The 26,704-nt window shown below is 41.9% G+C and overlaps 1 protein-coding gene across 8 annotated transcripts in view; it reads left to right on the top strand.

Annotated features, from left to right (window-relative positions):
* Nucleotides 1-21,226, top strand: part of BTBD7 (BTB domain containing 7) — a 111,281-nt gene extending 90,055 nt beyond the window's left edge. For 6 of the 8 annotated variants that reach the window (XM_077910410.1, XM_077910409.1, XM_077910406.1 and 3 more), the window contains 6 exons: nt 3,709-3,869; nt 7,764-7,907; nt 9,439-9,628; nt 11,896-12,074; nt 13,673-14,119; nt 15,872-21,226. In XM_077910410.1, the coding sequence (XP_077766536.1) occupies nt 3,709-3,869; nt 7,764-7,907; nt 9,439-9,628; nt 11,896-12,074; nt 13,673-14,119; nt 15,872-16,684 (1,934 nt within the window). In that variant the 3' untranslated portion in view covers nt 16,685-21,226. Of the gene's footprint in view, nt 1-2,111; nt 2,241-3,708; nt 3,870-7,763; nt 7,908-9,438; nt 9,629-11,895; nt 12,075-13,672; nt 14,120-15,871 lie in introns of those variants that run through there. The other 2 variants (XM_077910412.1, XR_013386766.1) reach the window with 2 other exon arrangements.
* The last annotated feature ends 5,478 nt before the right edge of the window (nt 21,227-26,704 follow it).

Raw genomic sequence — 26,704 nt, 5'->3', positions numbered from 1 at the left:
TTTTTATTCAGAGACATGCTATGTGTCAGTCTTGACAGTAGCCACTATTACCTGCTGGAAATAGAAATTTTTATGATCTGTAAAATCCTTTAGTGGAGAAGGGTATACTTTATTAGAAACAAATCTACCAGAAATTTTTATTTTACAATTTTAAAAGTGTACTTTTAATGTTATCTATGTGCTAATAAGAAATGTTGACTGATTTATAGAAGTATTAGAGTGAAATTTTTCATTTAATGATTAAAGTATTACAAAAGCATATTGCTGATGAAAATGTTTAGGAATTAGATAGTAATGTGTGTATAACATTTTAAATATACTAAAAACTACTGACTGAATTGTATACTTTAAAATGGCTAAAATGGTGAGGTTTATGCGAACTTTACCTCAATTAAAAAATGTATGACTGATCTCCCCACCTCCTACCCCGGCCCAAAAAGCATGCTTGTTTATTTTTAAATTTTGTGGAAGGTAGGGACACCTGAGTGGCTCAGTGGTTGAGTGTCTGCCTTTGACTCAGTGCCTGATCCTGGGGTCTAGGATACAGTCCTGCATCAGGCTCCTTGCAGGGCCTGCTTCTCCCACTGCCTGTGTTTCTGCCTGTGTGTGTGTGTGTGTGTGTGTGTGTGTGTGTGTGTGTGTGTCTCATGAATAAATAAATAAAATCTTTAAAAGAAATTTTTTTGTGGAAGGTAAAGGAAAAATAATGCTTTTGGATGGCTTCCAACTGGGGATACTGCAGAAGAGGTAGAAACATCGCACGCATGCTCCTTCCCTCAGAATGTTTGTATGCCTCTATATAGCAAATCCAAATCAAAACATTTCCTTTCAAAACATTTTAACTAGAAAAATTAAATAGAGATTTCTGTTGCCTGTCATTTCTTGTTGGCTTTTTTAGATATACTTTTCATACCATGAAGTTCACCTATTTATAAAGTGTTCAAGTTGGGACACCTGGGTGGCTAAGTCGGTTAAGCTTTTGACTCAGGGATTGGGCCCCACATTGGGCTCCTTGCTCAGCAGAGAGCCTGCTTCTCCCTTTCCCTCTGCTACTCCTCCTGTTTATGCTTATCTCTCTGTCAAATAAATAAATAAAATCTTTTGAAAAAAGTGTTTAGGTCAATGATAAATTTTTAGTGCATTTATAGGGTTTGCCTGTCATGTTTTAAAATACATAAAAATTTCAAACTAAATCTGACTTTCAAAACCTCTAATTTCTCCTACTAATTTATTTCTCTATGGCCTGCAAAAGCCTTTTAGTAATTCTCAGATAAGAATTGTGTTGAAGGGCAGCCCCAGTGGCTCAGCAGTTTAGCGCCTGCCTTCGGCCCGGAGTGTGATCCTGGGGACCCAGGATCGAGTCCCACGTCAGGCTCCCTGCATGGAGCCTACTTCTCCCTCTGTTTGTGTTTCTGCCTCTCTCTCCCAATCTCTCTCTCTCTCTCTTTCTGTGTCTCTAATAAATAAATAAAATCTTAAAAAAAAATAGAATTGTGTTGAATATTAAAGCCACTAGTTTTAATTTAGGTCTTTTTGAAATGCCAATATACCATCTGTCTTTACTTGCAGACTCTGTATTTGCAAATTCATCTACCTGCTAAAATTTATTTATAACCCCAAAACCAGTACCCACAACACTTTCATGGTCAACTACAGACATGCTCAGAGTGACAAAACATTGGAGTCCCCTGATGCACGTATTCCCAGCTTCGGGTGGAACAAGGTGCCGCTCTGCCTTCTCATTTCACTTCTCATACTGCAAACAAGTGTCCTTTTCATTCCATTCAGTGCCAAGTTTTTCATATTTTATGGGTGGGTGTTGTTTTTGGTGACCTCACTGATCCAGCTGGCCTCCCATTATAACTTCTAGTGCTGTATGGTGTTTCCAGGCACAGGAAGGCTGTGATGTCCCTTCACAGAGAAACTAGGAGTTAAATTCAGCTTCATTCAGATATGAGTGGCAGTGCTTGTTGGCTGCGAGGGCAAATCAACAATATATAGTAATAAGGTGTCTTTAAACAGAAACACACCTAAAACAACGTTTTTGTCTTGACCAGGTAATAAAACTGGAACCAGAGGCTTATAGGAATCTCACCCTGTGTTTCCCTTAGGAGCAGTGGTTAAGTGTTTGCTGATTGTTGACGGTGACTTTATAGAACAGGATTCCTCCAACAACAAGAATTAATTGTATATGATGCTGCATAATCATTGTAGGCCATAGGCCTGTTCACTGGTGTAAGGTTGGTTATGATAAAATGCCATGTTTATGAGCAGATAATGAGCATCCTTGATAAGATTTCCCTTAAATAGTAGTTTCCCGATGGGGTTGGAGCAGAAGGCTCTTCCAGGAATGAGCAGGAACCTGAGCATACCAGGCAGCTCTTTTCAGCCTCCTTTCTGTATAAGGTTCTGCCCTTACCCATTACTTACTTGGGAGTTTTATGTAAGATTTCGTATGAAAACAGGATGCCACTATTTTAAGGGGGGAAAAATTTTTTTTCGAAAAGCAGTGCTTTGTATAATAAGTATGAAGCCAAATCATAGCAAGGCAAGGAAAAAAAACCCTTTTCCACATGCTTGCAACAATTTTATATTGAATGATGCCAGAAGAAGCTTAGCTTCTCAAAAACAATTATTTCTTATCTCTCTATCCATGAGAGATTTGATGGGATTTACACATGATTTAAGGGAAATACTTGTTTGCCTATAGAGTGTTTGCAAAAAATACAGCACTTATATTTGGGAATGATAAGGATCTTACTTTTTAAAGAAAAAATATATAACCACTAGATTATAGATATGATTAAAGATTCCCAAAATTTTAGTAATTTTTGTTTTCCACTCAATGTTGTAAGCTTATATATACTTAAGATCTTCTTTCATTGATACCTAATGAAGAAAACCTTTACTCTCTGCTCTGGACAGTGGGAATATATTTTGTGTCAGAGATCAGAGTGTTCACTTTTATGCAGTAACATTCCCATATTAGGGAGATTTAGGAGACTATCATAAAAATCAAAGTTAAATACAGTGCACATTAGATTTCACTTAAAAAAAAAGATTTTATTTATTTGAGACAGAGAGCAAAAGTGCACAAGCAGGGGGAGTGAGGGTGGCAGGGTATGGAGAAGCATAGACTCCCCACTGAGCAGGGAGCTCGATATGGGGCTCCATCTGAGGACCCTGGGATCATGACCTGAGCCGAAGGCAGATGCTCAACTGACTGAGCCACCCAGGTGCCTTAGTTTGCTGCTTTAGATACCAGGTAATTAGTATTTTATTAAATTGCTGGTAAACATATGGTAGCCTAATCAGTATCCTGATAACCCACAGTTACCGGAAATAGCATTTGCCATGTAATGCCCTTAATTGTACTAAAAACTGGTCACAGCAGTGTAAAAGCTTAAGAAAAAGCCCTTGGTCAAACTAGATTCTAATAGATTGTCATCTTTTCTCCTTTGTGTTAGTATGTGGAAAAGAATTCTTCTTATTCTTTAGTGCAAAACAATAAAAAAAAAGTTATACTGTTCACATGCTTTATCTTTGTAGAAGAACATCTCTATTAAGAAAACTTAAGACACAAAAGTAATTTATAATCCTTTTTAAAGCAGATGCACTTAAGTATAAAGCATGTTACTAAAAGTGTACTAGAGAAAAAAAGGTAAAAATTTGGATTTGGTAGGAGACTTTTCGTTTTCTGTCTCATAGAGCCAAACTTACTAAGTGGCACTGCCCATAGTGTAAACAGAAGAGGCGTAAAAAGACGAGACCTAGACATCGAAGAGCTTAGAGAGATCCTTTCTTCTCTCTTACCTTTTGTGCGAATTGAACATATCTTACCTATAAACAGTGAAGTCCTAAGTGATGCGGTAAGTACGTTTGTTCATTTATCTCTTTCATGAAAAGAAAATGCGCCAAAATGTAAAGACTTCTTTTTTTTATCATTTTACGTAATTTCTACTAATAAAGTATTGTAAATCCACAAAGTCCATGAGAACAGAGACAGATGTGTGTTTTGTACCATATTGTGTCCCTCATGTTGGCCAATGGCACAAATAAATGCTTGGTGAATGAGAGTTAAGTGGGTAGAGCCGTCTTACTTTTGCAAAAGATAGTGTAGGAGGATCAGTGTAGATCAAGTAGATCCTGTTCACAAAGAAAAGGGTAGAAATTACCTCTGGAGACTTCTCAAACACAGCAGTAAATCAGGGAGAAGAGAAGGGTTCAGTGTGAAAGGGATGACTGAATCTTATGATCGTATTTCAGTTAAAAATTAATGGAGCTGATCATATTACTTTCATAGCTTTTTTAAAGTGAATTTCTTAAACTAATAGAATTGCTTGAATTAATGGATGTGAGAAATAAGTATTATAAATATTACTTCTTCACACATTGATCTATAACTTTATTGCAATGCTTATAGACAGTTTTTTCAGCTGCTCAGAAACATAAAAATCATCTGGAAAAAAACTGATAAGAATTTTTTTTTTCATTGCATGCGACTGTTTCATTTATTTATTTTCTTTCCAAGTTTTTGTTGAAATTCCTGTTAGTTATCATACAGTGTAATATTCATTTCCGGTGAGGAATTTCATGATTCAGCACTTATATACAACACCCGGTGCTCATCACAACAAGTGCCCTTCTTAACCTCCATCACTTGTTTCCCCTCTCCCCCTTCTACCTCCTGTCTGGTTAGCTTCACTTTGTTCTCTGTTAAGAGTTTGTTTTTTGGTTTTCCTCCCTCCCTCTTCCATATTCATTTATTTATTTGATAAGAATTTTTTTTTAAGTTCTGTAAAGCGAATATAATGAAGGAAGGATAACTATTCCAGAATTTAAAATATATTTTAAAACTCTAGGGATGGGGCAGCCTGGGTGGCTCAGCGGTTTAGCGTTGCCTTCGGCCCGGGGTGTGATCCTGGAGACCCGGGATGGAGTCCCACGTTAGGCTCCCTGCATGGGGCGTGCTTCTCCCTCTGCCTGTGTCTCTGCTTCTCTCTCTCTATGTGGGTCTCTCATGAATAATAATAATAATAATAATAATAATAATAATAATAAAAAATAAGTAAATAAATAAAATTTAAAAACTCTAGGGATGCCTGTCTGGCTCAGTTGGTAAAGCACGTAACTCTTGATCTCAGGTTTGTGAGTTCAGGGCCCACATTGGGCCTAGAGCTTTAAAAAACAAAAACAGAAACAAAAAAAAATTCTGATCTGTGATGCTAGCAAAACAGACAAGACCAAATAGCCCAGAAAAAAATCCTCATTAAAAAAAAATTCCTCATTAATATATAAGAATTAAACATATCATAATCTATCAGAAATCAGTGAATCATTTTGCTGGACTAGATGGTGAGTTAGGGGGGAATTTGTTTAAAGTTAAAACCTCATTTCACTTGCACACAAAATTAATCGCTATTAGATTGCAGAATTAAATATTAAATTGAAACATGGGAAAACTAGAAGAAAATAATTAAATATTTATATTTCTAATTAGAAAAAAGTGTTCAGTCTCACTAGTAATCACACACACCAAAGAAGGCAAAGTAAAACCATAGGTTACCATTTTTTTCACCTATTAAGTCACTGTTTTTATTTTAGTAGGAATTATCTTTTTTTTCCAAGATTTTATTTATTTATTTGAGATAGAACAAGACAGAGTGAGAGAGAGTTGGGTGAGGGAGCAGAGGGAAAGGGAGAAGCCGAGCAGGAGCCTGACATAGGGTTTGATCCCAGGACCCTGGGATCATGACCTCAGTCGAAGGCAGACACTTAACCATCTGAGCCACCCAGGCGCCCCAAGTCAGTATATTTTGAAATAATATTACCATCCCATAGGAGAAGTATAGCTGGTACATTAGTAGCATATCCTTAAATATTTGAAACCTGCTCGAATGTTTAATAACAGAAAAAATAAAAGTAAACTGTAGTACACTACTCAGAATATTTTGCTGCCCTGAACAATGATTATAAAGACTAATATAGCAACAATGAAAAATGCTAATGATAGAATATAATTTCAGAAAGAATAATACAAACTAATGTGTTTTTATGTATTCTAGAATTCAGTTATGTAAAAATCCATTGAACAAGACTGACAGGAAATATATCAGCGTTATTACAGTTAGAGTAGGTTAGAGTTATGAGCTTTTCTGCTTTTAATACTATCTAATGCTGTATTTTATTAGTTAAAAACAATTTTAACTAATGGAAGAATTAACAAGAGTAATATTAGACACAAAACAACGTTGAGGGCAGCCCCGGTGGCGCAGCGGTTTAGCGCCGCCTGCAGCCCAGGGCGTGATCCTGGAGACCCTGGATCGAGTCCCACGTCAGGCTCTCTGCATGGAGCCTGCTTCTCCCTCTGCCTGTCTCTCTCTCTCTCTTTCTCTCTCTCTCTCTCTCTGTCTCAATAAATAAATAAAATCTTTAAAAAAAATGTTTAGTTTTTGTTTTGCCTGTTTTACAATGTTTGGTTTTGTTTATTTTTTTTTTAATTTTTTTTTTTATTTATTTATGATAGTCACAGAGAGAGAGAGAGAGAGAGGCAGAGACACAGGCAGAGGGAGAAGCAGGCTCCATGCACCGGGAGCCTGACGTGGGACTCGATCCCGGGTCTCCAGGATCGCGCCCTGGGCCAAAGGCAGGCGCTAAACCACTGCGCCACCCAGGGATCCCTGGTTTTGTTTAAAACATGGGACACAAGCCAAATTGAACCCTGAATTTGGTTTAGAAAAATAATTTAGAACTTTGTTTAGTAGACTTAGAAAATACATATCTCTATTCTTAATTCTGTGCTTCACACAGAAGTCCCTGGTGAAAGTTTGCTAATAATGGCTGTTAAGCATAAAACACTCCTAGTGTGTGCTAAGCACTGTGCATTACTGTCATTAATCCTCACAACCACTTTATGAGCTGTAGGTATTTGATTTATTTTCTCCTAGCATACACGAGGAAACAACAGGGCCACCACATTTAGTCATGCAGGGTCCCATCTCCAGGGCCATCGGGGAGCCCTTTAAAGTCAGGTCTAGCCTAAAAGGACATATCCATGGTCATGCACCTGTTAAATGGGGAGTTTGCTATTTGTGTCCAATCTGCCTCCCCAAGAGCTCCTTTCCCTTAACCACCAGGCAGACCACGTGCATCCTTGTATTGTAGATACAGGCCCAAGAAGATGTCCTTGTTTTGTTTTGGGGGGGGTGGAATGGGTATGGAATCCTCTAGATGAGTAAGTAAAAAAAGGTAGAAATTGGTTTTCATTGAAAGTTCTGAAAGTTAATCCAACTAATTATATTTTTAATTACTATAGCTCTTGTTTTAAAAACATCATTCCTGGGGATCCCTGGGTGGCGCAGCGGTTTAGCGCCTACCTTTGGCCCAGGGCGTGATCCTGGAGACCCAGGATCGAATCCCACGTCAGGCTCCCGGTGCATGGAGCCTGCTCCTCCCTCTGCCTGTGTCTCTGCCTCTCTGTGTGTGTGTGTGTGTGTGTGTGTGTGTGACTATCATAAATAAATAAAAATTTTTAAAAAAACCTTTAAAAAAATAAAAACATCATTCCTCTATATAAAGAAAAGTGGTATATTGTAGTACCTCTTTATTGCTGAGTCTTTTAAATAATCTCAAACATTTGGAGTATTTTGAAATTTCGTGTATATTCCTAAGTTTTCATGATTTATAGGTGTAATTTTTCATCTTAGTAGTATTCTAGGTCTACATAAATCATTAGTTCATCTAAAAAAAATTTTTTTTTCAAGATGAAAAGAGGCTTGATTAGTACTCCTCCATCAGATATGCTTCCTACAACAGAAGGTGGAAAGTCCAATGCTTGGTTACGGCAAAAAAATGCTGGAATATATGTTCGTCCTCGACTATTCTCTCCCTATGTGGAGGAAGCAAAGGTAATGAAAACCATTTTAAGATATTGGAATACATTTTATGAACTATAAGCACAAAGATACTCATTGTGGTATTGTAAAAGTATATAGAAGTCACCTAAATATCCAATAATAGGAAAAGTGAAATAAACTCTAGTGTGACTACTCATGAGAATATTTTTCTGAAATGTTTAATTATCAAGCATGTTTTTATAACTTAGGTCATGTTGAATTGCATTTTACATTTTTCTCATCTTAGTTGCATTGCAAATTGTTAATTTGGAAAAAAAATTAACTGAAATTATTATCAGTATATTGTGATCTTCAGGATGGGAAAAATGTTCTAAAAGAAGATTGCACACATTTTGTCTTTATTAAACTAAAGAAATGACATGATTTCTTGTAATGTGTTTCTGTAGTGGCTGACTGTTGGAAATTTTATTTAGTTTTAGAATAAGTGCACAAAACTAAGAGAAAATTTCAGGCTTATTAAGTAAATTGTGTATCATAATATGAAGAACTCCAAGAAAATGTGGTAATGTAAAAATGGAATACTGTGATATTTATTAGCCATATTTGGCCATTAGAACTTTGCGATGGACTTTTGAGGAACTCTTTGAAAGTCAGAAATCACCCTTAAGCTTTGTGAAACAAATTAACAGGCAAAATGTGTTTGGATATAGAATGAAGTTACCTTAATTTTTTTCTCATTTTGATGTTTAGAGCTCCTCCTAGCTTAAGTTATGTAAAAGGATTTGTGAGAAGTTAATTTTATTGGCTAGGTGGATAATCTACCTCTTACTGAGTGATTGACAATATAAATAGTCCAAAATAGGAAAAAAAACTAAATGATTGGGTCTGGTTTTTTGGAAATAAGTTCAGTGCTTAACAGCATGCAACTAGCAGAGGCCTTTAGCAGAGGTGGTATATGGTAAACAAAGGTCTGTAAGAAATGACCCTGCATTCTCCTCTGTCTCAGAATGTGGCAGAGGGGAGCTAATCACATAGTCCTCCTGGGACTTCCTGTTCCCCGACAGCTGAACCCACACATCAGTAGGTAATTGCCCTCAGAAAATGTGGAAGAGGTTTATACATTACATCATTTTGGCCACTCTGCAGTTTGTTGAGATTCATCTGAAACTAAACAGTTGGGTTTATATACGTCTGTTGAATTTAAAATTGATCTTCAGTATTTTGTGTTTTGACCATTTCATGTTGGATCTGATACTTAGCCCATGTATAGATTGTTTTCCTTCTAGTAACTTTAGGTATAATTTACTTCTGAATAATTTTATACCTTCCTTCAAATTTTGAATACTTTAATTAAAAGCAAACAACCAGAAGATGATTATTTCTTTTCAAAGATGATACAGAAAGATTCTTTAAAAATTAAAGAAGTAGGGGTTCTTTCTCCTTTCACTATTAATTTTAAGCTTCATACACTGAAAACAATAAACTAGTTCCTTTTTTATATGATAAAGGTTATAATCTTTCTCCAAACATGATTTCCAGAGATGAGTTGATGGATTCTCTTAATACTGAATTGTTATTTCAGTCAGTGCTGGACGAGATGATGGTTGAGCAAACAGATCTTGTGCGTTTGCGAATGGTTAGAATGTCCAATGTGCCAGACACACTTTACATGGTCAATACCGCTGTACCACAGTGCTGTCACATGATGAGCCACCAGCAGATCAGCAGTCACCAGTCAAGCCCTCCTTCAGTCGTAGCCAATGAAATTCCAGGTGAGGCAGTAGCTTTGTGTCAGGCATTTATATTTAAATGATTAATCTGATCATTTTTGTAGCCTTTTTACATGTGCTAATTCTCTCTGCTTTCCAATACCCATTATGCATTGTTCTAATTAAAGAATTAATACTTAATAAGCTAGGGTTTTTGTTTCATATTTTATTTTCCTGTAACAAGTATGTACAGGTTTTCTGGTTAGCCCAGGGTTTCTCAACCATGCCATCTTGACATAATTCTTTGTTGAAGGGGCTGTCCTGCACACTGTAGAGAGTTCAGCAGCAGCCCTGGCCTATACTCACTAGATGCCAGTAGCATGTGTGTGCAAAAACACACGCACACACATCCTTTATGACAACTTTTCGGAAACATTTTTCTGTTTCTAGACATTGCTAAATATGCTGTGTGGGGTAAAATCGCTTCCTGTTGAGAACCACTAGTTCAGAGGAATTCTGATTTTTCATATCCATAAACCATTGCTCACATAAGACACTTTGAGGAGAGTTATAAACTTGTATATTTGAGTCTAGGCTTGTGCCCCCAAATGTGATCACTGTTGGTTTCCTAGAGATCCATTCAGCCTCCCAGGATCTGCTCTGTGAATTCTGTTGTAGTACATACAGGCTTATGTCTTGACTTTGAGAAAAGTGACCATAGATAGAGATACATAATTGTTACACCCAAAAATTTCTGAGCATCAGTTAATGTTGATTTTAACCAAAGGGCTCTAGTGTTAGTTTTTAAGGTAAGAAAATCCGCAGTGATCTGGGGGTCAGAAATTTATAGCTCTTGCCAATTACCACTGGAAGATTCAAAAAGATCAGCAAATTATAGCATTATTAGAAATGGTATCATTCATTTTCTGCTTATAAATGTCTGTTTCAATTAAGGACAAATAGAAGAATAACAACTTTTAATTGAACACATATATTTTATTCTGGGACTAATGTCTGTTCAGTTGCTGGCCTTATCAGATTTGGCCACTACTGACAAAACACTGACAATCATTTATTTAAAGTATACATTGGACAACAGAAGAGAAATATCACTAATAGCTGATTTGTGCAGATATTGAAGCTATGGTCACTAGCCCGGTTTTTATCAGCTTGAGTTAATGCAATTGAATAGCAGCATAGTTTAATCTTAGAACTGAATCTAAAAAGCCCAGAGATGTTCACAAGAAGACTTGGCTTTGTTGTCTTATTTAACAAGACCCGGTCCTATTCTGGTGTTCTCTGATTCTTCTCTCTTCCTTGCCCACCTCACTCTAAAGAAGACAATATAGCCTCTTGGAGAAGACTCATGGGCTCATATTCTGGCTCTGCCACTTTATTTGTGTGACTTTTGACAAGATAACTTCCCAGAGCATTAATTTCCTTGTCTACAAAATGGATATATCTCCTTTCTAGGGTTGTTATGAAGATTTGAGGAAGTACTGTGAGTAAGATGCTTAGGAGTTTGCCTGGCACAGAGTAAGCACTCAGGAAGTGGTAGCTCGCCTTTCCCCAGAAAAAAGAGCCGGTGGCCAGTCTGGTCAGTTTGTCTCTTAGATATTTGTAGACTGTGTCCCCTATTCCTCAGCCCCCTGTTACAGCCTTAGTCTAGGTTCCTAACTGCTCTTCCTGCCTCTAACCTTACTCCCACTCTGGCTTTTACACCAGGACTCAGCAGACATTTTCTGGTAGGGCCACTTGGTAGATATTTTAGGCTTTGTGGGCTCTGCAGTCTCCATCGAAGCTACTCAACTCTGCCATCAGAAGCAGCCACAGACACTGTCTGAACGAGTGGATGTAGCTGTGTGCCAGTAAAACTTTATTTACAAACTAGGCCGCAGGCTTGGTTCAACCTCCAGGATGTAAATTCCTTATGATATGCTGGGTCATTTGTGATCTGCTCCTACCTATCTGTCTCGCCTTCTCTTAATATACTCTTCCTGCTTGTACCTTTGAACCCTAAGTTCTACTAGTGGTACCAGCTACTCATGCCATGCTGTCACCTGCCTGTTTGACATATGCCTGGTCCTTCTGCTTGAGACACATGCCTTCATGCTACTTTACCTGACTGGTTTTCTCTCATTTTTCGAGACTCCATTCAGGGTCCCCCTTCTCTAGGCAGCATATAAGTTACTATGTTTCCAGGAAATTAAAAGGCTATCACCAAATATTTAAGAAGATTCTAAGCAGAACACATGCTTTCTTTCTCATGCTCAGTGAGTGGGTTTTCATGCAGCTCAGATATTTTGCCTACCAACCTTTTCTTTTTTCAGTTCCTCGTCTCCTCATTATGAAAGACATGGTCAGGCGTCTGCAGGAACTACGGCATACTGAGCAGGTGCAGAGAGCCTACGCACTCAACTGTGGAGAAGGTGCCACGGTCAGCTATGAGATACAGATTCGAGTGTTAAGAGAATTTGGTCTTGCGGACGCTGCTGCTGAGCTCTTACAGGTGGGATGGCTTTTGACAATGTGTGATAGGGAGCCTTGATCATTGTGCAGACAGTAGTTCAGACATCTTAAGGAGCCCTCACAGCATGTGCATCTGTTTCTTAGCGCATGCCCTTTCACTGCCTTGAGGGTCTGTGATAGCCTGGAAGTCGTCCTCTGTACCCCCACCCCCACTCCCAACCACCGCCTCCCAGGTAGAGGCAGTGTGTCGAGTGGATGGAGATGGAGCACACAGACTTTGGAGGGAGAGCTGAACTTATATCTTGGCTCTGCTGCTTATCAATTAGTTAGTTAACCAGGGCCAACCACATAAGCACTCTGAATATCAGTTTCCTCACCAGTAGAGTGGATGTTGTGAAGATAAGAGGTGCTGTATGTAAGCAACTGTGTCTCCAGTGCCTAATAGGCTTGCTAAAAGTTAATAGCGTGCATCCTCATCAAAGGTGAAAGAAGAAGTAGGAAATTCTGACCCTCCACTGCTCTCTGTCCCTCATTGGGTCTCTAGGTTTCAGTTTGTGGCCTACTACCAGACTTAACAGATCTGCCAGGTGCCCTTCTTCTTCCTCTCTCCTCCTCCATGTAATAAAAATGTTTTTGCATGAAGTTACAAATCCTGTAGGCATGAGAATCAAGGAATGAATTTTTTTTTTTAATAAGCAGGGGGAAAAAACCTAATTTCTTACCAAGTACAAGAGCAGTAGCGTCAGTTTTGCAATGAAGAAAGAACGTGTAAAGTAGTCTGTTCACAGCCGCTAAATCAGAGCCTAAAATAAAATTTAATTTTGTCTGGTTAAGTGATTGCATTTTTTTTTTTTTTTTTTTTTGCCACTGACTCCAGACTTGTTTAGCCTGAGTTTTCAAAGAGGAATGTAGTGTGGTGTTTCTAGGCAGGGCAGCAGGCCGTTCTTGATTTTTATTTTTTACCATGGTTTCCACCCCTGAAATAGAGTCTTGTTTCCTATTCCTTTCTTTTAAGTCTTCGCCATTCTAAATTGTATCTTAACTTGATATCTTAAATTGTATAAAAGTTTTATAAGTTAATTACTATATAGTATTTATCAAAATACTAATCAAACTGAGTGATATGTAATAAACAGGTAAGGATTAGTATTTTATAGGTTTTATTTCAGACAGAGTGCGATGCTTTGTCAGAAAATTCTAGGAAGATCCTCACTTGTATGCCTTTTTTTCCTTTGGTATTTAATTTTATTTTCTCAGCAAAGACATTTGAATTAAGTTTTATTTCCTACTTTTGCATTATCACATAATCTTGCAAGGGATTACTGACCTGCTTGCTGGAATATTTAGTTAAACAGCTCTCCTTGATAGCTCTGTCTTAGGCTACAGAGACTCTGCTGTATCCTTTTGTGCTGTTATTTTCCTTGGGCTTCTGGCCTAGAGAAATATGTTGTGCCTTTTTCTCTTGCCAAATGTATGTTTATTGCCATCTTTTTTTTTTTTCAAGATTTTATTTTTAAGTAATCTCTACACTTAATGCAGGATCTCATTTAACGCTCTCAGCCTGTAAATTTCTATCTAGGAAATTTGCTAATAAATGTCCATTTTGTTTATTTGTTTCTTTGTTTAAATCTTTCTTAGAATCCTCACAAGTTCTTTCCGGATGAACGCTTCGGGGACGAAAGTCCACTCTTGACAATGAGACAGTCTGGGAGATGTCGAGTTAACAGCACCCCCCCTGCAGAAACCATGTTTACAGATCTGGACTCTTTTGTGGCCTTCCATCCACCCTTGCCCCCACCACCACCTCCATACCACCCCCCAGCCACCCCAATCCATAACCAACTCAAAGCAGGCTGGAAACAAAGACCTCCCAGCCAGCACCCTTCACGCTCATTCTCTTATCCCTGTAATCATTCACTGTTTCACTCCAGAACAGCCCCTAAAGCTGGTCCCCCTCCAGTCTACTTGCCAGGTGTTAAAGCAGCAGCACCTGATTGCACCAACACCACAGGACTAGGGAGACAGACAGTGGCCGCTGCCGCCGCCACCACCACCTCAGCAACAGTAGCATGTGAGAAACAAGTGGTAAGTTAGCACTTCGCTAATTTACCTAAAATAAAATGTTCATGGAAAATTAGAAGCAATTTCCCTGACCCTAGGAGCCGTACTGGGACTCGGCAGTGCCCAGAAGTGTTACTGACAGGCTAAAAACCTAGACTGCAGGGAAAGAGAGAAGGATAGTGGACCAGAGCGAGAGCCAGGGGGAGAGATGGGATGTGTGTTGGAAGTAGTTGGTACCTTCTTCGTCTTAGTGCTCATTGCAGGTACTCAGAAGGGGTAGTGACACAGGGCAGTGCCAGTGGATCTTACCAGTTTTGTGATGCTCCATTCAAGCACATGTCTAGAATCTGCCCTAACTTCTGTAGAATCTACTCTTCTATCAGATGCTTTGATGGGGCGGGAAAGGGAAGTTATTTATAGCTGTATATACTGTCAGGAGCAATGTGGGGAAGACTCCTGTTCAGAAAATGGACAGATAATCAGTCCTCATGCCTGTGTCTGCCTCTGGCAGGCTGTTCCATCTGAGCACTCATTTGACTGGGAACCGCAGTAGCTAGTGTTAGTAGCTAATAAATTAAGCAAGAATTCCTTGATCAATTTTGCATTGTATTAGAGGTTCAATTTCTGTTTATATAATACCTTTGGGGAAAAGTAGTGATTTTTAAGTCTTCCTGCTCAGTCACACACATTGTCGGTGGCCTTCAATAAAAAAACAAAAGATACATATATTACTTCAGGGAATATTTTTTAAAATATTTGGAAACTGGACTAGTATACACTTCAGAACAAATTATGATCCTTCCTTACCTTACACCCTTCTACCTACTTTGCCTGCAGTCTCCCCTCTAAAAAAGAAGAAACAACAGAGATTGATAATGTTAGATAAGCCAAATTCCCACCCTATTGGCCTTGCCCTCGATTTTACAATTTCAAAAGTTCTACTACTATTTATTTTAAATAAAATTCCCTTTAAAGGTAATTTATTTGTAAGTTCATTGCAGTCTTTTTTTTTTTTTTTTTTTTTAAGATTTGATTTTTAAGTAATCTCTACATTCAGCGTGGGACTCAAACTCAGGACCTCAAGGTCAAGAGTCACACATTCCACCAACTGAGCCAGCCAGGCACCCCATTACAGTATTGGTTATAATAATAAGAAATTGGAAACAACTTTAATGTCAACAGTGGAAGAAGAATGGCTAAATAACCCATGACTCCTCAATACAGTGGAATATTATGCTATAATTTAAATAGTAATCTCAAAACTTATTGACAGGCTTAATATTCACTACATTTTATGAAAATTAATATATGAGCAGAGAAAAAATGAGAAAAATACCTCAAAATGTTAATATTGACTATCTCATAGGGAAGATTAGTGGGTTTTTGTTTTGTTTTTTTACCTTTATGGTTTTCTATATTGTTATTGTTTCTTTTTTAAGTTTTTTTTTTTTTTTTAATTTATTTGAGAGCACAAGAGCAAGCAGGGAGGGGGGCAAGCAACAGAGCAGAGGAAGAGACAAGCAGGCTCTGGGCTGCCCTTGGAGCCTGACAGGGGTTTCAGTCTCACAACCCTGAGATCACCACCTGAGCCAAAATCAGGAGTCAGACACTTAACATACTGAGCCACCCAGTGGCCCCTATAGTGTTACCATTCTTAAAAATAAGCATGTATCACTTTCATAATGAAGAACCAAAATTGGTGAACATCATTTTTACAAAGAGGGAGTCGTGGGTCTTTTTCTTTTAACCCTCCCTTCTCTTGTCTCTTGTTTGCAGTGTACACAACCTGTGCTAAATGACCTAATGCCAGACATCGCCATGGGTGTGTCCACACTGTCACTCAAGGACAGGAGGCTTCCAGAACTGGCTGTAGACACAGAATTAAGCCAATCAGTTTCTGAAGTAGGACCAGGGCCTCCCCAGCATCTGTCATGTATTCCACAGAGGCATACACACACGTCTCGAAAGAAACACACACTAGAGCAAAAAGCAGATGCTCGAGAAAATCAGCAGGAATATCCGGATTTCTATGACTTCTCAAATGCTGCATGCAGACCTTCTACTCCAGCTCCTGGCAGACGCACCCCTTCCCCTTCACAAGGTGGATATTTTGGTCCCGATTTGTATAGCCACAATAAGGCATCACCAAGTGGCTTAAAGTCAGCCTACCTACCTAGCCAGACCTCTCCTAAAAAGCAGGAAGAAGGTAGGAGAGAATATCCACTTTCCCCTGATGGGCACCTTCACAGACAAAAGAATGAGTCTATCCACCTTGACGTCGTTGAACAACCTCCCCAGCGGTCAGACTTTCCTTTGGCGGCCCCCGAAAATGGCAATGGTCCAGCCCACGTCAGGGGACGAACAGCAGTAGAAACTGACTTGACTTTTGGGCTGACTCCCAACAGACCCTCACATCCTGCATGCAGCTCTGAAGCTCCGGAAGAGAGATCCAGTAGGAGACTGGCGGACAGTGAGTCCCTGGGCCGCGGAGCTCAGCAAAATACTGATTTAGAAAGGGAAGATTCAATAAGCAGGGGAAGGAGGTCACCTAGCAAGCCAGACTTCCTCTACAAAAAGTCTGCCCTCTGAGAGCAACCTCCAAGTCGTCTGTGCCTGAGATGTGAAACATCCCATTTTATGATGTAACCCGACAACTTAGAGACCAGTTTATTGATGCCAGCTAACTCAGTTTCACATTATTTTATTCTAGTTTTTGTATATACATGTTTATGAGACGTGGCATGCTACGAGGGTTCTTTTGAATGCTGCATCTGTCTATTTTGTGTTTGAACAGTTGTGTGGGGAAGCATTTTTAAGAGCAAGCAAGCTGGCACTTTTTTTTCCCTCTTTACAAATGATGGAATTTTTTTGCACTTGTACATTTATTTTACCTGTATTGATTTTATATCAGTATGTCAAACTTTATTGCCACATTTAAAGGAACCGTATTTTCATACTTTTTTGCATTTTACCTTTCATCTACCAGTTTCCACGTGCATTGGACTGCACACTGAGATGTATTTTCTTATGAAATAGTTCTGTGCTTATTTTTTAATTATAGAAATTCCAAAGAACAGCACATCAAAATGCTCCTCTCTCTTCGGTAATTGTTTTAGTTCAGAAATCTTCCTGCTCAGTCTCCATAAATCTAATATCATTCTTTTCTTAACAAGTCTTGGGAGCTGGTCTTCATTCCTCCAGCGAGAGAGTCCAGTCAGGATCCTGAAGTTTTCTGGTTCGGTAAAGAACCGAAAGGAGCAAAGCCTTTTGTGCCCGGGCTAACGCCGTAGCTTTGTTCACAGTGTGGACGCTGCCAGAATCACTGCAGGTGCTGGTCATGTGCATTAGCGTAGCCCTAGAGGAGGTTTCAAAGACATTGGATTTCTTGGAATCCTAAGGCAGTGGAAATAGCGAAGTAACTTAAAGGTTGCCCGACGGGATTTCTGGTTCTGAGCTTCGACTCTCCAGCTGAGATGGGAAATGACTGCTTGCTGCCTTCAGTTGTCTTGCTCTCTGTGGGAAAAAAAAAAAAAACCAAAAGGGCTTCAGTCTTACGGATGTCATTTTGGTGTTTGTAAGCCTGTGTTTTCTTTTAAATGTTTTTCAAAGTTTGTCTGAATTTTGGTGTCCTAAAAAGTTGTAGAATGCATAATGCTTTGTCACCAAAAAAGAAAAAGAAACTTTTTCTTTCTTTCTTTCTTTTTTTTTTCCCAGTGAAACACTACATGTCCTACTTGAACTCCACTGGGGACGCTGGTTTAGGATTTTACTGAACCACTGAGCACATGGGATCTTGTAAGATCCTCTCCCTTGGAAGGGCAATGTGTGAGCTAAGGACTGTTTTTTTTTTCTTACTCTCCAATGTAAATATATTAGTATTTGAGTTTTTAAATCACTTCAACATTATTTGAGCATTCACTTTGTATTTTTACAAACACATACACACACAGCCGTAGCACTTAGAAGAAAAGAGACCTGCTGAACATTCCTTTGTGTGAAGGATGTCTGGGAGCCTCTTTTCTACATATGTGTGTATATATATATATACACACACACACACACACATATACACACACACACACACACACACACATATATATATATATATAACTATGAATCACACTCACTCTAAAACTATGCAGGGCTAGGGAGCCTTATACAAGCTACCATATAAATGAATTACATGCACTTTTAAGTAAATAGGTTTCTATTGGGCGTCAACAACTCTGATTTCTCCCGAAGCTGTAGTTTCTCTTAACAGTCTTTCCTACTTTACCCTGTGGATATACACTCAGGAATAATCTGACATTTTAAAAAATCCTAACAGTAGGTAGTCTCAAAGACGGGGACCACATCCATCTGGTTACACCGGCAAACCGCTGCCCCGCATCCTGCTGCCTGCCTAGTTAGCTGCTGCCAGCGTGTCTGGCGATGCCAGCAGTGTTGTATGCTGAGCTCCATGCCTCCCAGAGTGAACATTCATCCCCTAGGAGGCCGGCTAGCATTGCCTCTGAGGCTCCTTTTTTTTAAAAGATAGAAAAACATAGGACTCTGTTCTCATTTTTCGGAGGTTTGACTCTTTATTATAGATGATGGTGTCTTTTGAAGCCAATCTGAGTCCATCTCTCTTCAGAAACAAAAATTAATTCCATGATATTCTTTAAGGTGTATTTATATACATGTGTTGACATGAATTATATTGATGCAGTTTTAAATTTCTGAATTCAGACTGTACTGTGCTGGTACTGCAAATAAGAGTGAGTAGAGCTAAATAGGGTGGGAAAAAGTATTCTCATCTCTGACCTGTATTTTTTAAAATGTTAGACAAGAGCTATTTGATGTCACAGACTCATTTTCCTGAAAACTTATTAAATATTCTTTCATATCCCCCAAACATAAAAATAAGTGACCACTGTTCCTACTTTAATTTATGAGGTTTGTTTTTAATAATGTAGTAGCTGATCTGACTAAATTGTGTACAGAGAGGAACTTGCTTTAATCTGTGGGATTGTGGACTGGTGTGACTTGGAGAAGGTAAGCAGGTGTGTGTGTGCTAGGGTAGGCGTCAGTGGACTTCTAATATATCTTGTGAAGTGTGGTGGCTAGGGTAGATTAGCTGTGTGCCTCTGGGTTTGGAACCCACCTCTCCAATCTTCTGTATTGCTTACTTGGCATTAAAATCTGTTAATGCTGTACTAAGATAAATGTGAAGTCTGGGTAAGATTGCTCTTAGGAAAAAAGTGTATGTATAATATAAAATTTAGGCTGTAGGACCTGGCATTTCCCTTGGTTTAGAAATTTCAGGAGAACTATATCTCAAAATACCAGATCTCCTCTCAAGGCTGCAGACAATCAGGCTGTCAGTCAATCACCACCTTCGTGGTTTAGAGAACTACCATTTAGCTCCTGGAGAGGGAAGAGAAGGTCCATGTTTCTTCAAGAAGCTGTTGGTCCTCTACTTACATTTTTGGTTTTAGTTTTGTGATTTTGATGGCTAAGTTCAAAGTCCCCTGTGGCTCAAAAAGAAATAGCAGCATGAAAGGCAAAAATTATCAGTGAAAAGCAGCTGTTTCAGATTCCCACGCACCATGGCCTGTGCCCCATTAGCTCATTCTAGGCACACGCCCCTAGACCTAAGCTCTCCCTGCATTTCCAGAACCAGTTGGATATTAAGGATTTTTAACAAGATCTTTATATTTGAGTCTTTTTTGTAGAGCTGTAAAACTTTACCTAATTCTTGGTTTTGCGTCCTCAATAACTTTTTATTGCAATTGCCACCTATTAATTGGGTTTTCTTTTGACTGGCTGTTCACCTTCCGCCAGCGGGCAGCCCTTGTCCATGAGAATGTGTGGGTGGTGCTGCAGGGCCTGGGGGGCAGCAGGGGCCACAGGAGCTCACGGCTGACATTGCCATGTCCCAATCTCCACAGGGGAAGGGTGAATGTTTCTCAGTAACTACTCAGCAAAATAGGGATTTTCATATGTGTAATCCACCATTCATGGGGAAACGCGTTTCATGAAACACTTGTAAGACACTTGTTTTCCAGTTCTGAGGCATTCATGTTTTTACCTTAGGAACGAACTCAAAGGGAAATGTTTATTTGACTCTTTTTTTTTTTTTTAATTATTATTTTGTTGACCTTCAACTTTCAGTTGAAAGTTACTATTAAAGCAGCAGTGATGGGTGCTATTCCCGGTTCTGCAGTGGTTTACTTTGTCTACTAAGTGGTTTACTTTCAAACCTCATTACACATAACATTACTAAAAGAGTTATCATCACACACTAAAAGATATTTTACTCTTTTCCATTAACACTGTTGTATGAACAATGTTTTATGAAATGTTAAGTTGTCTTTTTGTCCTGTAGATTGCAGTAGCTGTTATATACTTGTTTTATTGGCAAGTCTTCAGATCTTTTTTTTTTTTCCTCTAGAAAACCCTCAGACCATGTGTCATTCTTCCACATTCTGAATATTATAATGCTGTGGCTGTTCCTATAGAAAGATTACTTGCAGGTGTGTGTCTTGAAAATAACCTCTCGTGTTTGTGTGTTTATGTGGGTTCTAAGAGACAAGATAAGCTCTGGAAGCTTCATTGTGTACCTACACGTGACTGTGTATCTGGGTTCCATGGGCAGGTGGTATGGAATCCTGCTCTTAGATGGGGTGGCTGAAAGCTAAAGATTCCTGAACCCCACTTGCTGTTTATGTACCACATCTGTACTTCAGAGAGGTGGTATCTTCTACAACACTGCATTTCTTGTGGTTGTGCTGTTACTGGTATAAAGTCAAGTGCCTTCAATGCTAAAGGCTCAGAAATTTTTCTTAAACTGATTTCATGTCCTATGCAAGTGTTTTCTACAACCTGCATAACCAGTACTTTGTAAAACTTGTTTACGCTTCAATTGTACATAGTGTTTTTTAAAGAAATATATAGTATTTTTATTTAGGTACCTCCAAACTTGAATTCGTCTGTGTGAAGCATTGTAAAACGATAGATTTCTCTTTTGAGTATCATTACGGTTGTACAAAGGTTTCCACTGGTTCTATTTTTCTACTGTTACTGATAAGCATGTAGCACTGACTTTATCCTACACATAGTTGGCATTTCAAATAAATGGCTTGTATAGAACCTGCTGAGTTGGATACAGTCTGTTTTAGCCCTATAGCATGCAGACCTCAATTCTAGAGGCGATTGTACTCCACTAAGGGTAGAATTGGGAGTTTTCCAGATTCTTTTCTATTATTTCAGTAGGACACTTCTGAGAGACTTCAGTTTACAAATTCTAGCAGAGAATTAATTTGCACAGGGGTCTCCAAAGGAAGTCCAGCATTCTGCCCACCTGGACCCAAGCCTGGAAGGTGCCAGGCATTGGTCCAGCAGCAAGATACCCAGATACATCCAAGACTCAGGTCTCCCAAGTATCTGAGCTTTTTTCCTCTTTCAAACTCAGGGTCCATTCACTTACTATTTGAAAGGGTAAGAGAGTCATGATCTAGTCTAAGTTTCTGAAAAATGTGAAATAGGAAGTTTTCTAGTTTCCATTTTTTCAGTTGCTATACAATCAATGTCATTTTATATTGTAATCATTTCACTAATAAGTTCCCTTCTAGCATTTCCCCTTGCATGTCTCACTAAGGTGACTGACTATATCTTGTAACCATCTTAGGTTTGACTGTGGACTCTCAAGATAAAATCTAAGGGCGTTTTTGTATGTGAATTGCTTAAAAATCTAAAAAAGAAAATTGAGTAAGTCAACTTTCACTCCTGTACTCGCAGATGACCCCTGGGATAGTGGGTTCAGGCCACCTCCTTAGCCATGGCAGGCCTTAACCTTTCCTCGGTGCATTGAGGGATATCTCTCGATCTCCTCTTTCCAGCAGACAGAGCCAACAGGATACCTACTCTCAGAAACTCTGGACTCTCGATGGAAAGGAGTTTTGTCCCAGAAACAAAGCAGTATAGAGCAGTAGGAGATTATCATGGCTGAGAAGACTGGCTTGACATGGCTCAGGAATGGATGGGAGGAGGAATACATGCCAGATTCAATCCCGGCACTTTTTTTTTTTTAATCAATGAATTCGACATTATTTCCTTTAATCCCCTGTGAATTACATACTATTATTAGTGCCATTTTATTACAGATCAGGAACCAAAGCACAGAGACATCCAGTAACTTCTCCAAGGTCACACACCTAGTAAGTTGGTAGAGCCTAGGCTCAAATCCAGAAAGGATGGTGGCCCAAGCAGGCACAGGCATGGTAATCGTTTGTTTCACAAACATTGACTTATTCAATAAGTAACTTCTAACTGCCAGACACTGCCAAGTCCTGTGGTGACAGTAATGAGCAAGACACAGTCCTGCCCACAACAATTTTAGGGTGTCAAGGAATAAAAGACACTAGATTATTACAGAGGTAAGGCTGGGGATCTAACTGGCCCCAGGATGGGGAAGACTTAATGTGGAAGTGACCTTTCGAGTGCAGGTCAGGGGAAAGCCAGAACCGCAAGGCTGGGAGGAGGGAGTTTCGGGGGAGGGTTTCCAGGAAGATGCGGAGCACTGAGGAAATAAGCTTCAGGGAGTGAGAGGCACATCGGGCATCTTGACCTTAGCAGCAACAGGAAGCTTCCCTGCCAGAGTTGTGAGGCAGGAGGCTGGTGCAGCCCTCCCTAGAAGAGCCCAGACGGCTGACCGAAGACGAGGAAGGTTCTGGATAGGATCCTGAGTACCCTGTGACAACTGCAGGTACCAGCAGCGCCCGCTGGTTTGGGGGAGAGCAAGAGAAGTCGGGTCGGCAGGAAGATGAGAGTTTAATGGTGATCATGTGTGCTTGGCAGTTGGGTGCAAGCTAGGAGCTCAGAGGAGAGGGTCCAAAGGGGGTGGGGGTGCTAGGTGGTAGCTGTCCACCTCGGGAGTAGATAGCGTGGCTTCGGGGGAAGGTTTAAGATGCAAAGAAGGCCCAGGAATCAATTGGAGGAGCTCCAACCTTTACAGTTCAGCTAGAGGGAGTTTCCAGCCAGGGCAGCCCAGCAGGTGGAAGGAAAGCAGCATGTGGGGCACCCGGAGGCCAGGTGGGGGGACGCGCTCAGGGAGCAGGGAATATGACCTTCAGAATACAGGAAGTGAAAGAAGTGAAGGACAAAAGAGCGCATGAATCTGCTCCCACTCGAGAAGACAGAAGGGGTCCGCAGCCCACTCGCAGGGACGTGAACATGTCTGCAAGCACCGTGCAACGTCCCCAGGACAGCCTCGAGGGGCACCGTCGTCAGGTGGGGGCTCAATTGCACACTTTAAGTCCTGGTTGAATTTTCAAGGTATGTGCACATATTACCTTTAAAAAAAAAAAAAAAAGATTTTATTTATTCATGAGAGACTCACACAGAGAGAGAGGCAGAGACACAGGCAAAGGGAAAAGCAGGCTCCATGCAGGGAGCCCGACGTGGGACTCGATCCTGGGTCTACAGGATCACGCCCTGGGCTGAAGGTGGCACTAAACCACTGAGCCACCAGGGCTGCCCACGTATTACCTTTTCCAGCTAATTACACACACGAGATCGGGGACCAATCCCACCCCTCCTCAAAACCCAACGGCTGCTGTTCAGAGGGTCGGGGAGGCCGGGCCCGAAGCTGCTCTGGGCTGGCAGCGCGGAGGAAGGGGTGCAGGGCCCGAGCTGTGGGCTGACTGGGACGCTGCAGAGTGGCGCTGTCCTCCCGGCTGCCCTGCTCTTCATCTCCGCTTGTGACGGCGGGTGCAGCCTGGCTGGGGCATGTCCCCCACTCGAGGACTGCTGACCCCATCAGCATGGGAAAGGAGGCCAACTCAGCACAATTTGTTCTCAAAAGACCCCATTCCTAACCCAGCTGCTTTCGGCCCGAGTACGGAGATCATTCAGCACCAGCTGGTGGCTCGTCTTAGAATCCCCGAGGGAACACGGATGACAGCGGCCTGTCCCAGTCACCAGAACCTATCCTCCCGCCCCTTCCCAGGCCCTAGGCATGTGAACTGAGACATTTGGTCACTTCTACTATTCGCTCATCCTGTACAGATGACAGTCACGTGCCACTTCCCAAGTAGTGACCCTCAGGGTCCCCAGACCCTCCCTGTCACATTTGCTCAGCTCATTAGGGTTTGGAGGGCGTTCCCTTTGACAAAGGATGGAAGCGAGGGGCATGGTTCTGCTGTCCGTCACCTGCTAACCTTGCACTGTCCCTGCTCCAAACACAGCCTTATGCGTGACACTGATAATGACATCGGGATCTTTCATGGGCTTCCTTTCAGTGACCTCCATCTGCCTATTTCTGGCCCAGGGGCCCCTTTTTATTCAGTCTCTGGAACCCCCCTGGAGCTGGCCGGCCCACATAGCCGTGTGCATTTCCCCAGATGCCAGCCCTGGGCTTTGTGTCAACGCCAGGGCGAGGTTGCCCGCCTCTGAGGTCTCCCCAGTGCGGGAGAGCCCGGGATCTGGGGGCGAGCATCATATGTCTCCACCCTGGGGAATCTGCTGGATGGTGGCTGGGCTTCAGAGGGAGTGAGGAAGCCAAAGCCAGGAAAACCCGAGGGAAGAAAGGCTTGTGTTCCCAAGGAAGGAACCAGAGCGCCCACCAGGGCACGTCCGGGCCTGAGGGACCTAGAGCTAAGCACCTAACCCTAAGATCCTCATCCTTCAATGGGGCGACAGCAGTTTACTCCTTGAGCCCTTGATGGGGCCTCATAATCCTAAGGCACCTGAGCCAAAGTCTTCTTGTTCCCGTTCACAGAGCAAGGGCTGCTGTGAGGTACCGTGGGCAGCTGCTGCCTTGGGCACACTCCTCCTGAAACCCTTCACCCTACACTCTTCAGCTACACAAATATCCTGCGTATCCAGAATCTTCTCTCGAAGGTACCATAAATACTTCCTCACCCTCTGTGCCTGAACTAATTTCTGTATATTCCAATAGGTGCACCCAAACTCCTGAGAGGCCAGAGTGCCCCCACTTCCCACCACCCCAGGGCTACCCAGACCCACCACACCTGGCCTGGTCCCCAGCCGCCCTCAGGTCAATAAATTAGGGTGGACACTACCCACCTCGTTTTCCCCATGTGGAGGGCACTTGGGAGCACTGTTGACTGCTGGGAGTTGGTGTTAGGGAACAGGCAGGCAAGGCTCTGCCTGCGGGCCCGCCTCTCCTCTCCTTCCTTTCTCAGGAACCAGCTACCCAAAGAGAGCAGAAACTCTCAAAAGTCCCCAGGCAATGGGGCCAGCCAGCCAAGCAGTAGGCGACCCTGCTTGCTTGTCCTGCAGGGGGTTGCCTGCCAGTGGCTAAGTGGCCCATCCTGGGGCTCTGGCCCAGGAGCCCATAACTCCACAAAGAAAGCCACATCACCCAAATAAGCTTTATGAGGAATGAGGGGGTGGCCGGGGGGCAGAAATCCACCCATCTTATCTCTTTGTCTCTTTCCTCGATTGGCTTAGAGCTTGTCTAGATCTCAACAGACACTTTATACCTTATGTGATTTGGCAACATTGACCCCATGACAGCCCTAGCTTCTGTGCCATGACTCCTGGGTCTGCTCTCACCACTTTGGCAGCCTCTTGGCTTCCTGTTTCAGGCTCCTCCTTTCACCCTTGGCATTCCCTGGCATCCTCTCTCCTACTCCTTACATCCGTCCGTGAGGAAGAGCTCATCCGTCACCACGGCTGCCATAACTAAGCGTGCTGAGAACTCACAGATCTACCCCCGGCCTTGACCCCTGGACTTCAGGCCCATAGATGGCACCTCCTCTCCGATGTCCAGCAAGTGCCTGCACCCAACCCAGCACCTCCCTGTTCCTCCCAGGCCTACCCTGTGCCACCCCAGGACCTGGGGTCCTTCCCACACTCTTGCCCACTCAAAGCCCCGGCTGCCATGCAAGGTGGAGGCTTGATCCCCACAGTGTCCCACCAGGACTCCCAAGTCACTAGCAGACATCGCGGTCTTCCTTGGACACCCTGGACTCCGACAGACCCTGTGTCCCCAGATCTCACATGCCGCGAGCTCCATTGACCCCCCCACTTAATCGTGGTAGGACTTCGTGCAGCCTCCAGCGCCCTGAGGACAAGGGCATGTTGACAAGCACCTCAGCCCCGTCTTCCATGAGTCCCTTCCCCTTCCCCACCAGGTAGACGGAGTTATGCTCGTGGAACACGCAGCACTGTCTGTGCGAACACCCTCAGGATACCGTGACGGGCTGTGGAGACACGTCCCCCAGGTCTCGTCGGGCTGTGGGCTACAAAGGCTCAAGCGCCCAGTATGACAAAAGCTGCCGCCCTTGGAGAGGGGAGGCCTGTGTAGGCCGCACCTGCTCTGTAGGGTGCTCATTGGGTCATTTAGAAGCACTTACTGTGTGCTGCCTGCACGCCAGGCCCCGAGCTGGAGACAAAGAGCTGAAGGACTCGGCGGAGCACATTTTCTTTCTTTCTTCTTTTAGAGAGTGAGACAGTCAGCGGGACATGGGGACAGAGAGAGAGGACCCCAAGCAGACTCCGCACGGAGCCCAGTGCAGGGCTGGATCTCACCACCCTGAGATCATGACCTGAGTGGAAATCAAGAGTCAGATGCCCAACGCCCTGAGCCACCCAGGCGCCCCA

The sequence above is a fragment of the Canis aureus genome, chromosome 9 (genome assembly GCF_053574225.1).
Source record: "Canis aureus isolate CA01 chromosome 9, VMU_Caureus_v.1.0, whole genome shotgun sequence".
Taxonomy (NCBI): Eukaryota; Metazoa; Chordata; class Mammalia; order Carnivora; family Canidae; genus Canis; species Canis aureus.
This window is presented reverse-complemented; position numbering and strand designations above follow the sequence as displayed.